General features: G+C 40.6%; 1 protein-coding gene across 5 annotated transcripts in view; it reads left to right on the top strand.

Moving 5' to 3' along the window:
• LOC124147253 (glycine receptor subunit alpha-2-like) overlaps positions 1–14616 on the top strand; it is a 139714-nt gene that overhangs the window by 30926 nt on the left and 94172 nt on the right. For 3 of the 5 annotated variants that reach the window (XM_046517910.2, XM_046517914.2, XM_046517916.2), the window contains exon 1: positions 11079–11165. The exons of 1 other annotated variant lie outside the window; for it this stretch is intronic. In XM_046517910.2, the coding sequence (XP_046373866.1) occupies positions 11138–11165 (28 nt within the window). In that variant the 5' untranslated portion in view covers positions 11079–11137. Of the gene's footprint in view, positions 1–11075; positions 11166–14616 lie in introns of those variants that run through there. One more of the 5 variants, XM_046517917.2, reaches the window with a different exon arrangement.

Raw genomic sequence — 14616 nt, forward strand, 5'->3', positions numbered from 1 at the left:
CGACATCGAGATGACCGTCCACTATCACAGAAACTTTGGCAATGACGTATCAGCTCGTTGGGTTCTGTTAACATCTGATGAATAATGCACCAGGCACAACATATCTCGTGAAAATCTAGCTCTGTTTGAAGCTGATCCAGAAAGGTTCTTACAACAATTTGTTTCTATGGACGAAACCTGGGTTCACCACTTCCAGCTAAAGTCCAAACAACGATCAAAGTAGTGGAAGTGTTTGACATCACCACTACCAAAAACGCAAAGGCTGTCCCATCAGTTGGATAGGTTATGGCATCCATGTTCTGGGATGCCGGGGATGTCATCAAGGTGGACTATCGTCTAATAGGTCAGACAGTAAACGGAGCATATTATGCAGCACTTTTGAGGAAAGTAAGACATGAGATTATTCCTATGAGACGTGGGAAGCTGAGAAAAGGTGTGCTCGTCCATCGGGGCAATGCTCCAGTACAACAAAACGTCATTGCCATGGCTACAATCCATGAGTGTGGCTTTGAACTTCTTGAACACCCACCTTCTTCTCCTGACCTGGCACCTTCAACGTCCTTTGGTACCCATATATGACAGAAGGTCTAGTCGGAACCCCTTCAACTCAAACGATGACGTCATAGCAGCCGTGGAGAACATTTTGAGAAGAGGACTTCTCTCAAATATTTGGCAAAAGTGCATCATTGTTAATGTCTTTAGGTCGAGTCGTTTTGTATGAGGTTCAGACCTTATCAGTCACTCCTCGTACATATAAAGGGGGATAACTCCATACCTCTTATTCACTATTATTGAAAATATTAATCAGGGATAATTTCAACAGGAATGATACCGAATTAGAGGATTTCACTGGATAGCAATACGACTTCTGAAGTATTTAGGGGCACGAGTGGCTGGGACGATCAGTATGTTTGACAGGTGATGCAGGGGATGACTACAGGTGATAACTATGGTAATAACTGTGAAGTCCCTGGTGACGGGACCAGTATGCTCAGTTGTCTAAGGGGCGGTCGGGTAGCCTACTGGTTAAAGCGTTCGCTCGTCGACATGGGTTCGATTCCCGACATGGGTACAATGTGTGAAGCCCATTTCCGGTGTCCCCCGCCGTGATATTGCTGGAATATTGCTAAAAGCGGCGTAAAACCATACTCACTCACTTCAGTTGTCTAAAGTGTCGCAAGACACAATTTGTTCCTCAATTAGTGAGTGACATGAGTTTTACGCCGCTTTTAACAATACATCAGCAATATCACGACCAGGGACACCAAAAATAGGCTTTTCGCAGACACGTCGTGATATAAATGAAATACTCAAATCGGCGTTTAAACCAACTCACTAACTCACCACTTATTAATAATCAACGAAGAGCTCTTTATGGTCTGGCGATTTAATGACTGTCCCTTTGTGACCTCGGAGTCTGTTCCAGATGGCGTGTTCTCGCTTTGTGGTACATGATGGTTTGATGGCACGATGACAAAAGTCTCCATGTTATTCCAGCTAAATAATCAAACTAATGGATACTATACCTGTTCAATCCACGCTTGTTCATTTACCTCAATTTGACGCGTCATTTAATCTGTTGTTGTAAATGACAATGATCAATTTCATGGAAGACGTGATTTAGTTTACACACACGCGGAAATAAATATCAATATATATGTGTCCGCACTTCACAGCTGCACCGCGGTCGTTAATAGCCAGATGTAGACCTCATCACGGAACAACGTAGTTGATTTACAGATACAGACAGTTCAGGCACGAATGAAGTTAAAAAATCAGGCTGCATCATTGTATAACCTACGTTAAGCAGGCGATACTTCATGGCCACGCGAAACAGCTGTTCCTAGCGATAACTGGTGATCAGGAAGACGAATGATTAACAGAAAGTGGTCATCCGTTGGTTGGTAAAAACCACATGCATAACATACATAAATAACAAACGATGCTTGATGGTAAGCATAGTATTGAGAGTACACGGTCAATCCTTGGTAAAGAGTTATTTAGCAGCTATAATTATTACTCTTTTCATCCGCTGATTTTAACTTTTCGAGAATTATTTACTCATTCAATAGCTGATGGACCTTAATCTCGGCTCTAAATCTATATTCAATTTTTAATGTGTTTCTTGGTAATAATAATAATGATGATAATAATAATAATAATAATAATAATAATAATGATGACGATGACGATGATGATGATAATAATAATAATAATAATAATAATAATAATAATAATAATAATAATAATAACAACAACAACAACAACAACAATAATAATAATAATAATAAAGTCAATGTGTAAGGTTTATATGTGTACTTGTAACTTGGAATATATTTTACTTTTCATATGCGCCTCTGGGACTAGGGCAACCGCGTACATAAACTTTCTACCATCTTCTCAGTCAACTATTCATGTACTATAATAATCAATGTGTAAATCAGTGAACAAACCCATTATTTCTTTTTTATGGAGAGCAACAATTTGTTACTTTTTTCTATTCTTCGTCACGGCATTTCAGAGTCCCGTCATCAGGTTAATGCTTCGTAAGTGTTTTTGTTTCGTTGTTTGTTTATTTGTTGTTTCACGCCGCAATCAGCAATATTCCAGGTAAATTCAAACAAATGGCGAAAGAAGATCCAAGACAATTTTGGAAATACTTTTTAAAAAAATCAAGAGTTTGACAAAAATATATCAATTGACCAACTATATGCTTTTTTTTAAAGTATTTAACGCGAATGATGTTGATGAAAACAAAAAAATGAGTGAACACCAACTATAGATCTCCAATCTGATAATGAAGAACTTAATAGGCAATTCACGGTTACAGAAATATTACTGGCAATCAATTCACTTAAAAAGAGAAAAAGTGTTGGAATTGATAAGATAGAAAACGAGTACCTGACATGGAGTAAAGACGTAATGATTAACGTTTATCACGAACTGTTAAATTTAATTATTGAAAGTGGAAAATTTCCAAACTCATGGATGGTTGGTATGATCAGACTTATTTATAAAAAGCAAGGTGACCCTTCCAAACCTGAAAATTATCGCCATATTACCATATTATCGTGTCTTGGTAAATTGTTCGCTGCAGTTTTGAACAATCGCTTGACATCTTTTACAAATGATAATTATATTACTTCAGAAATACAAGCTGGCTTCAGGAAAGGTTACAGTACTGTTGACCACATTTTTGTACTCTTTGGTTTAATAGATATTTTAAGGGCGAGTAAAAAGAAATTGTACTGCGCATTTGTGGATTTCCAAAAGGCCTTTGACAACATTTGGCGAATCGGATTATGGCAAAAGCTCATATCATATGGTATCTCTTGAAGAATATTTAATCTTGTTCACAATATGTATTCAAATATAAAATCTTGTGTTGTTCATGATGGAGACATATCAGGCTATTTTACTTGTAACAAGGGAGTTCAGCAGGGTGAATATCTGTCACCATTACTGTTTGCAATATATTGAAATGATGTTGAAACCTTTTTGAGAGCCCACAGCTGTAAAGGTGTATCCCTTGAAGCTTCTGTTGGGGTTTTGCAACTAATGTTATTGTTGTACGCAATCGATACTGTAATATTTTCGGAAAACCCTATTGACTTAGAAAATAGTCTAAACGTCTTCGTAAAATACTGTGAAGAATGGAAACTGAAGGTTAATCTAAAGAAAACAAAGATAGTAATCTTTGGTTCTGGCACCCCCAAAAAGAGTAAACTTTGACATTAAATTTAGAAATAAAATAATCGAAATAACAGACTGTTATACATATTTAGGAATTGCTTTCAATAAAAACAGATCTTTTACACAAGCCATCAAAAGGTTAAGAGAACAATCTCTAAAAACCTCGTTTGCTTTATTATCCAAAGCCAGAAATGTATGTCTCCCAACAGAATGTCTACTGGTCGCCTTTGACCACATGGTAGCGTCTATAGCAATGTATGGTTGCGAGGTGTGGGGTTTCAGTGACCTCACTTGCGTAGAAGGATTTCATAAAATGTTCCTAAAGTATATACTCCATTTAAGAAAAAGTACTTCGTCATGGGGAGAATGGTAGCACCCCTCTAACAATTAGTATCAAGAAGCGAATGGTTGCTTTCTGGTACAAAACTGTATCCTGTACGAATAATAACAAGCCTACCGTAATCATCTATAAGATACTTTACCAGATGTATATCACAAACAATTACCATTCTAAATGGATCAGGTGTATCAAGAATATATTGGAGTGTTGTGGTTTAAGCTGTGTGTGGTTAAATCAAAGTGTTGGCAACAGACAATGGTTGTTGTCCACTGTAGAAAGTAGGCTTAAAGACCAGATTATACAGGGATGGCACAACGGCCAAACTGTCATCAAGAGGAAAATTGTACTCTTGATTCAAACCAGAGTTTGGCCTTGAACCTTATATTTATAGTTACCATTGACTAAGTTCAGAACCAGCAATCACTCTCTACCTGTTGAGAAGTGTCGATGGATAGATTTACCCTATGTTGATAGGATCTGTCCACGTTATAATACGTACCTCTGTCGGTGACGAGTTTCACTACTTGTTTGAGTGTACACATCTAGAAACGGAGCTCCAGCTCTATCTTAAAAAGTACCATTATGTCAAGCCCAATTATCATAAACTTCAACAACTATTTACTACTCCTAACGTCTCGGTGCTAAGAATCCTCAGCAGATTTGTATCCTGTATACTTAAAAACATTTAGTGTATATTCTCATACTTATAATCATGCGAATATCCTCTGTTACAAAATGACTTTCTTGCATTTATGTCCATGTACCACTGGTTAGTTATGGAATAAACTATGTCTATGTCTATGTCTATATGACGGCGGTCTGAAAATAATCAAGTCTGGACCAGACAATCCAGTGATTGATATCATGAGCCTGACCACCTGATCCCGTTAGACGCCTCTTGCGACAAGCATAGACCCCTTTTACGACAAGCATGGGATGCTGAAGACCTATTTTATCTCGAATCTTTACGGGTCGCTTAGTAAGTGCATATATATATAACGACATGTTTACACAACACAAGGTGGGATGAAAGTACAAAGATAACACTATAACGACACAGCCTATGACATAGGATTAATGTACAAAGATAGCAATGAAATGACGAAGCTGAAGGGATAGGATTTATGTATAAAATAAAAGAAGTTGCTAGCTATAAAAAATGTCATGTTCTCCCAACTTCTAAATGTCTACCAAGGCAACAAACTCGTGTTTGTTTTGTGTAAATAGCTCCTGTAACCTTTCTACGTGTGCTTGTTTCCACTGAAACAAGATGATTTTGCGAACATTCCCGAAAGAAGAAGGTGAGCTTCAGAGCCTTGCGGCTCTTTGTTCACCAGAGAAACAGTTGTGTCATTGTATTCATGAATGTTGTGAATAAAAATACTAAGTGAATGTAAGGAGCTGTTTTCAATTTACCCCCAAGGTAATTGTTTCGAAATCGAATTCTAGAAGTGTTTTCCTTTGAACTGAGCAGCATTGTTTTAGCGGAGATTACTTTAGATTATGGACTGGGTTTTGTCGCTTTTAAATGCATGGCCTGTGTCCTTAGGCTGACAACAACTAATATATCGATTTATAACACGGTGTTGTTACACAGTGCTGCAGCATCAGCTCCATCCGAACCACGTGGAGAGGCGAGATGTATCTTTTTTTATTTGTTTTTGTTGCTTGATGCCGCACTTACCAATATTCCTGCAGTATGACGGCAATCTGTAAGTAATCGAGTCTGGACCAGGCAATCCAGTGATTGTCATCATGAGCAGCGATCCACACGATTAGGATGCGATGACATGCTTCAACCAAGTCAGCGAGCATGACCACCCGATCCCGTTAGTCGCCTCTTACGACAAGCATAGTCGCCTTTTATGGCAAGCATGGGTTGCTGAAGACCTATTCTACCCCGGATCTTCACGGGTCCTCATGATGGAGTTATGGCTTGTGGCCAGCTTCATATTATACTATGTAAACATGCTTGGCTGTGACTGTGGCTTGGCTATTTAACATTGATACCTTTACCTGAGGTGAACTCGTGTCGTTTTATCACAGATTGCTTTCTTTCTTACGTACATTGCGAGTGGCGGGTGATACCTTTAGAGCAGGTAGGGCTGACCCTTTTCGCGAACACCTGGTGTCATCATTGATTTTCATTGACCCATTCATATATTTTTCACCACTGTTTTGCCTTTTGCGACCAATGGAATCTGTTCCGGCAGATAATCGAGACTGGTTATTATCTGGTGTTGACGTTTTCTATGTAACCCTGAGTGCAACGTTAAATGTGTCAGAGTCAATATTGAACTAAATTCCCGATTACGTACTTATGGCGGGAGTTTTGACACAACTCTATACAGTTGCGGGTCGGGAGAAGCTCATTGTAGAGAACGTTATCGAGTCTTATGGATCTTAAATTGAAATCAAACACAAACACACTCGTTTTAATTTGTATTGCCATGGTTACGGGGCGTTTGTCGCGATGTAGGATTGTTCCTGCAGGAGTGTGCCCATTACCCGGCTCCAATGGCTGTGAGATCGAATACTCCCAAAGCCGATTTCCTGACTTCTGGAATGAGTTTGTGTGTCTCTGCCGGAGCCCATCACGTCCCCTTTATCAATTGGTGTCCGTTTCTCCAAAGACTGCTTGGTACGTCAAGCATCAAGTGATCAGTCTGCTTGGGACGTCAAGCACCAAGAGATCAGTCTGCTTGGGATGATTGACGATTACCTCGGGTGACCCCATGACAAGGACACTGACAGTGTTCTCTGAACGGATCGTATAGCTTGTGATGTATATATGATCACGTCAGTCAGCCTGTTGATAGTGTACATACAGTTTAATTGTTTTGTTAGTTGCCTCTTACGACAATCATAGTAGCCTGTTATGACAAGCATGGGTTGCTGAAGACATATTCTAACCCGGATCTTCACGGGTCGTACATACAGTACCTATATTAATAAGTCATAATGCTGTATACACCTGGAAAAGTTAAGCGCCCCTTATTGTATATTTCCATGCACAATAGCCGTAGTAAAGCTTTCAAAATGTTTTATGGAACATGTGGAGGACATTTCCATCTGTGACAAAAACAATGTCTGATGCGATTACAGTCAAACGCCGTTGTGTCGAACTTTGATGTGTCGAATTTACGGTTGTCTCAAAGTAATAGCTTTGTCCCTGCGTGTTCCTTCTTTAGTAATTATTTTCTGTTGTGTCGAACCTCGCATAACTCGAAGTATTTACATAACTAGGTCCCTTCAACATCTTCGGTGTTTGCCTGTACCTGTTTTCCCCGTGTTTCATCAGGTGAACCATTGCCTTGCCTTTTCATGTGTTTGTGACGGGTGCCACATGTTGGGCAGGACACGCTCACCGGTTCGTGAGCACCCGGTATCATCACTAATTGAAAGTGATTCATAACCACAATGCTTATAATCTAATCGGAATCGTACATTCGTATGTTTTTTGTGATTAAAGGTTTTGTGGCCTTTATTTAATCGTATCCTGTTTGCCTTCATGAACCAAATGTGTTTAGTTGACGAGGTAACATGCGCATACTGAAATAAAAAAAACTGAAATTGATTTTGTAATGACATGTATTGTAATTGCTCCATGACAATAGTTAGTCGACTACGCTTTACGTTGTTTCGCCTTCTACTTTGCATACACCACATGCCTCAGTAATTGCGGCCATCTGGCGGACGAAAACTAAAATCAATCGGCCAATGTCATGTATATATTTCCAAAAGATCAACATTCGCAATATGTGAAAATTGATTCCATGACATTTGTTAGTCTAACGAAGCAACTGGTTTTGAGTGTATGCTTCCATAAACCGAATTATAGTTTAGACCACGCCACTGGCAGTCTAGTTTACTGACTGGGGGTTGGGGGTTGGGGTGGGTGTGGGTGTGGGTGTGTGTGTGTGTGGTGGAGGGGGGGGGGGGGGGGGGTGTGTTGGGGGGGGCTTGTATTGTATTGAACGATGTCACTGATATTGTGTCGTTGTCTACAGTTGTTTGTGTTATTGGCTAAATAAGGAGTCTGTGAAGTTATTATTGTTGATTTCAATCTCGCGGATCTACGCAGTGTGCGCACAGGGTATTACGATGATACCTAATATAAACGCAAAACAGTATTGAAGTCAATTCTTAAGGAGGTGGTAGAGCGTCCGCCCGGAGAGCGGAAGGTCCAGGGTTCGATCCCGGGCCGCGTCATACAAAAAGACGTTAAAAGATGGTACTTGTTGTGACCCTGTCTGGCGCTCGGCATTAAGGGGCTAAAACAAGGACTGGTCGGCTCGGAGTCAGTATACTGTGTCTGAGTGGGGTATTCATGTTAAACTGTGGCATGGTATCTCAGTGAGCTAGCACTATAACTCGGCATCAGTCCGGACTAGTACAAGCAGCCACACACACACATACACGTGCATGCACGTCGCTATATAAGTGCAATAATCTTGGACGCGACGTAAAACCCAATTTCACTTCACCTCACCTTAAGGAGGTGCTACTTCATCTAACAAGTTGTACATGTGGGTGAGTTAGGAAATGCTTCCGTAACATGCACACGTGGTATTGAGAGTCGTCATGGTCCACTGGGCAGAGTTGTCTCCCTTAGCCACCAGGATCCTCTTCCCATAGGTTCGTATCCCAAATAGTGATATGCGGCTAGTCAGTACCATGCCCGTGTTCGTACTAAGTGAAGATCGGCTTTACTTCTAGCCTTTCTAGCTCGCGCCTTGTAGCCCTTATACGGCTAAAATAATAATAAAAGTGACCCAAACACATTCACTCACTCACTGAGGCAATAAAAATGCCGTGACATCATTTTATTATAAAACCATTTTGGTCCGAATTCAAACTCACTCAGTCACGCGCTTATGTTCATAAAAAGTAGATTTTGACAAGGCTCATTTAATTTGTATTCAGATTCACGTTGATAAAATCACTTCTATCTTCTAAATAATTTCAATTTTGTGTCGTTCATCACATATAAACTGAAACGTACTTTTCAGAATCACATTCGGCATTCGCCACAGCGGTTAAGCAATTACTGCCCAAACTGGGTAATTATTCCGGCAGTAATTACCCAGTCCTTGGTGCTAATTACCTCCATCCCATCCTGGGTTGGATTGGTATCAATTCGCCTACACTCCATTGTGCCTACAGTCTCATAACGACACGTTATGGTCTGATAGTCCGCCTATAAACGGGGCGGTATTCCATCAATGGACGTTGTGACATCATATAGGTGTGACCATAACAAAAAATAGAAGATGTTATCCAAACAAAAGTGTCATGTATTCATGTTCTTCCAACCTCTGAGAGCGGTCGGGTAGCCTAGTGGTTAAAGCGTTCGCTCGTCACGCAGAAGACCCGGGTTCGATTCCCGACGTGGGTACAATGTGTGAAGCCCATTTCTGGTGTCGCCCGCCGTGATATTGCTGGAATATTGCTAAAAGCGGCGTAAAACCATACTCACTCACTCACTCACTCACTCACTCACTCCAACCTCTGAATACCAACTGACCACTTCAAAACGCAACAGGCGACCGAGTCAACGTGAAAATAGTTTGGTTATACAGCCAATTACTCAGATATCATCAGCACGTATTAATACCAGGGGAATAGCTCCACTTGGAGAAGATCGTGATTACTTTGAAGTTGTGTTCAATGTCCTCGGCTATTCAGTCAGTATAATGTGTAGAGCCAACCACGATGGAGTTCGGGAAGCCGTCGTATGTTGGATACTATCCACTTGTAATTTGACGTGTTTGAGGACTGCAGTCATCATTGATACAGCGTCAGACAAACCGGTGATTGATAGTATCAACAACGCCCCATCCTGGAGGGGTACGATGACACGTGGTCTACCAAGTCACCGATTTAGCCCCTCCTGTCGGGAGGGACCCATTTTGTAACGCGAAACCATTTCTTAACAGCACAAACATAGAATCACACAAACCCTACTAAACTGCCGGGAAAACGAAAGTAAACACCCTTGTTTGATGGTGACTACAAATGAACCAAACAATTAATGGTCATTCGATGGTGATCTATCTGATACGCGTAACGCAGTTGTGTTTTGGACCTTGAGGTTGCTGCTTTCAGCCTAGAAACGTTTTGATGACGTTTTTATTTTTTACTTTAAATCAAAATTTTAAGTGTATACTTTCTTTTGCCCGTCAGGTGAGACGGTGAAATGGGGTTTAACGTCGCGTCCAAGATTATTGCACTTATATAGTGTATGTGTGTGTGTGTGTGTGGCTGCTTGTACTAGTCCGGACTGATGCCGATTTATAGTGCTAGCTCACTGAGATACCATGTTTAACATGAATACCCGACTCAGACACAGTATACTGCCTCCGAGCCGACCAGTCCTTGGTTTAGCCCCTTAATGCCGAGCGCCAGACAGGGTAACAACAAGTACCATCTTTTAACGTCTTTTGGTATGACGCGGCCGGGGATCGAACCCTGGGCCTTCCGCTCTCCGGTCGGACGATCTACCATTAGACTACGGAGGCGGTCCTTTGCCTGTCAGTTTAAGTGGTGTTTGTATTTCTCACTGGCTATCTTCTAAATGACACAAAGAAGGCTGTGGAGGCTTTCACATCTACTTTTAAAAGCGGCGTTAACACAACTCACTCACTCACTCTTTCAGAAAGCGGTCGGTTAAGTAGGCTTGTGGTGAAAGCGTTTGCTCGTCACGCCGAAGTCCTGGGTTCGCTGCCCCACATGTGAAGCCCATTTCTGGTGCCCCCGCTGTTGCTGGAATATTGTTGAAAGCGGCGTAAAATCATATGCTCAGACTCCATCAGAAATTATAAATCAAATTATAAAAACCCGACACCCAATCAAGTAGTTAAACAAGCAAACTGTCTCGTTGTGATTGACTATTATTTACCCCCTACGGTGGCTTCGTGATCGCCGACATTGATCACCTTGATTTGTTGCATCACCGGGGCGACATCAGCAGCACACCTGCGACGCACGACACCATCCACGTCCTATTGGGAAGTCGGGGCAGCTGTTGTAGTGCTTCTGTTGTCGAGACTGGACATTCACTGAATTATCCGCGGATGTGTGCACAGTCGTTCTTCACAAAACATGGCTTCCAGTTACAGTTACAGTAACAGTAAGTTATATCCGTGTGTATTTTATGTTCACGGGGACTATGACATGTTCGTTGCAAAAGAATACGAGATTTACAGAAACTATATCTGGGTTTTTTATGCTATTAACACCCAGGTTGCGATCTGTCCTTGAAACTAGGTCTTGATCACTGCTGATATTACTCTTCCGACCTGGTGCAAGACAAGGACCAGATCACTATTGATATTATTTTTCCCATCCTGAGCAAGAGAAGGACTAGATGACTATGAGAGATTTGAGATTATGTTTGTCACCTGAGAGATTTGAGATTATGTTTGTGGCCTGCGAGATGTGACATTATGTTTGTTACCTGAGAGGTTTGCGATTATGTTGGTTACCTGAGAGATATGAGATTATGTTTGTTACCTGAGAGATTTGAGATTATGTTTGTCACCTGAGAGATATGAGATTATGTTTGTTACCTGAGAGATTTGAGATTATGTTTGTTACCTGAGAGATTTGAGATTATGTTTGTTACCTGAGAGATTTGAGATTATGTTTGTCACCTGAGAGATTTGAGATTATGTTTGTCACCTGAGAGATATGAGATTATGTTTGTTACCTGAGAGATTTGAGATTATGTTTGTTACCTGAGAGATTTGAGATTATGTTTGTTACCTGAGAGATTTGAGATTATGTTTGTTACCTGAGAGATTTGAGATTATGTTTGTCACCTGAGAGATTTGAGATATGTTTGCTACCTGAGAGATATGAGATTATGTTTATTACCTCAGAGATGCGAGATTATGTTTGTCACCTGAGAGATTTGAGATATGTTTGCTACCTGAGAGATATGAGATTATGTTTGTTACCTGAGAGGAGTGAAACATTGTCGAGATAAGTAGGTTTGAGGTTAGCGTTCTAGTTCTCAAGGTGTCAATGTTTCTCTCGATGTAAGTTACATATCGGGGGAGTAACATTGATTCAAACACTGTCATGCAAGGGTGACTACACTCAAAGCTGAAAAGAAATCTTAAAAATCAGTTAGTTCGTTCTTCTGAAATTCAAAGAAAACTCTACTCACATGACAACTGTTATGGCAAGCATCAGCTAAAACCTCCAAGTGCAGATTACGTGTCCTAACCGAACAGGATCAGCTGATCATGAATTCGAATCCTAGAATCGCCTCGTTTAAGAAGCTAGATCTATCTACTATACCGTTGCTTTCATAAAGCGATACTTGTTGATAGCTCGCGTCGTTTGGTGTTTCTACCTGGAGTTGTAATTGGAATAATGTTTAAAGCGGGGTTAAACACTCTCTCACTTCCTGATCCATCACTACCCCGTCTTCCACTGCACCACGCAAATGCCACGGGGAGGGATGCTACTACAGCTACTACGACTACTACTTCTACTACTACTACTACTACTATTACCGCTACTACTACTACTACTTCTATTGCTATTATTACTACTATTGCTTCACTCCTACCGCTTCCACCACCACTACTACCACTACTACTAATAATACTACAAATAAAACCAATAAAACTTCAACTACTTATATTACACAGACTACTACCACAACCACCACAATGATCACCATCACCATCACTACTCCTACTCCCAGACTACTACAACTACTACTGCTACTACTACTACTTCTACTACTACTACTTCTACTACTACAACTTCTACTGCTACTACTACTACTTCTACTACTACTACTGCTACTACTACTACTACTATTACTGCTACTACTACTACTACTACTTCTACTGCTATTATTACTACTATTGCTGCTACTCCTACTACTACTACTACTACACCACAACTACCACTACAACCACTACCACTGCTACTGTTTCCTACTGACTTGAGACTAGGGTACTGGCCTCCGGTGGAGGAATTTTGACGGCTAAGAATGAATGCAGTATCAAAACTCCATTCCCCGAGAAGCGTCGAGCCAACGTCAATATTATCGACTTTCTCGAAAAAAGGTTTTGTTACGAAAGTCGTAATTTGAGAATGTAATCATAAAGAGAAGGACTAGAATTCCCGGTTTATTTATCATCTCAAGTTGCAGCAACTCTTTTCTTTACATAACGCTTATCGTCGGCGATTAGATGGTCTGGCGAAAGGTCCATTTAGTTAGTTCTGAAGGAAATCGTTTGAGTGATCATAAACAACTTTGTATTCTGTGGTTGATTCTCAGTGTATGATATTGGAACATTGGATTTCGGGGTTTTTTCCCAGTGAAATGTTTAAATTACTTCGATGTTCTTTTGAATCAGTCATATATTCTGTGATATTTTGGGGGGATACAAGTAGAAGACATCATTATGTCATCAAAATACTTACACATGTAATATATTCCCGTTGTATCAAACTGATGCTCGTCGTGAGACGTAATGCTGAAAGTGTAGGCCCCGTTTCACAAAGCGATCGCAGCGCTGAGACGATCGTAACTCATATACTTTAACATAGACTTACGACTGTCGCAGCGCTACGATAGCTTTGTGGAATAGGACAAATGGATTGAGGGGGAAACGAGAATATGGGATTTTATGGACGATTCAAACAATAGACTGCGTTTCGTAGACGAGTACACTACTACTACTACTACTACTACTGCTACTACTACTACTACTACTACTACTACTGCTGCTGCTGCTGCTGCTGCTACTACTACTACCCCTGCTTATTTCATGTCATCGTATCCTAACTGCTTATATCGATGCTCATGATGTTAATCACTGTGAATTGCGGAGTGCAGCGTTGAACAACAAACAATGAAGTAAACAAACAAACGTGACTATAATAATAATAACAACAATAATAATCCCTACAATACTACCACTGTTACTAATGATACCACGCCTACTACCACTTATACTGAAACTACGTCTAATGATGCTAATGATGATTGTCCATTAATACAGCTATAATTTCATATGGATGAAGTGCTCTAGGCGCGTGACATTTCACTATATAGGTTAAAGGTTCAGATAGCGCATAATAGTTTATTCTCAACTCCCTGGGGACTATACAACTAAATGCATAAATTAGTCGCTGAATGGATTGCAGACTTTCATACACCTACAAACTCATTGGCACTTTTGAATAAATTCTGTTCGAGGAGGGTGCTGCCGGTAGAGCGGGAATGACACCCTGTTCGCGAACACCTGGGCTCACTGGCACAAAGCGATCTTAGCGCTAAGATGATCGTAACTCCCATACTTTAGTATAGGCTTACAATAGTCTTAGCGCTAAGATCGCTTTGTGCAAGTGGGCCCTGGTGTCATCACTGATTTTCAGTGATCCATTCATATAATTTACATCACTGTGTTGATTTTTAAGCCAAATGGAATCAGTTTCGGAAGACAATCGAGGCTGGGTCTGGTGTTAACGTTTTGAATGTTATTGTGGAATTCCGTAGGGATCCCGGATCCCTGGATAGTCAGTCAGTTGTTTTACGCCGCCTTTAGCAATAT

This window comes from Haliotis rufescens, unplaced genomic scaffold (genome assembly GCF_023055435.1).
Source record: "Haliotis rufescens isolate VD_foot unplaced genomic scaffold, xgHalRufe1.0.p SCAF_30, whole genome shotgun sequence".
NCBI lineage: Eukaryota > Metazoa > Mollusca > Gastropoda > Lepetellida > Haliotidae > Haliotis > Haliotis rufescens.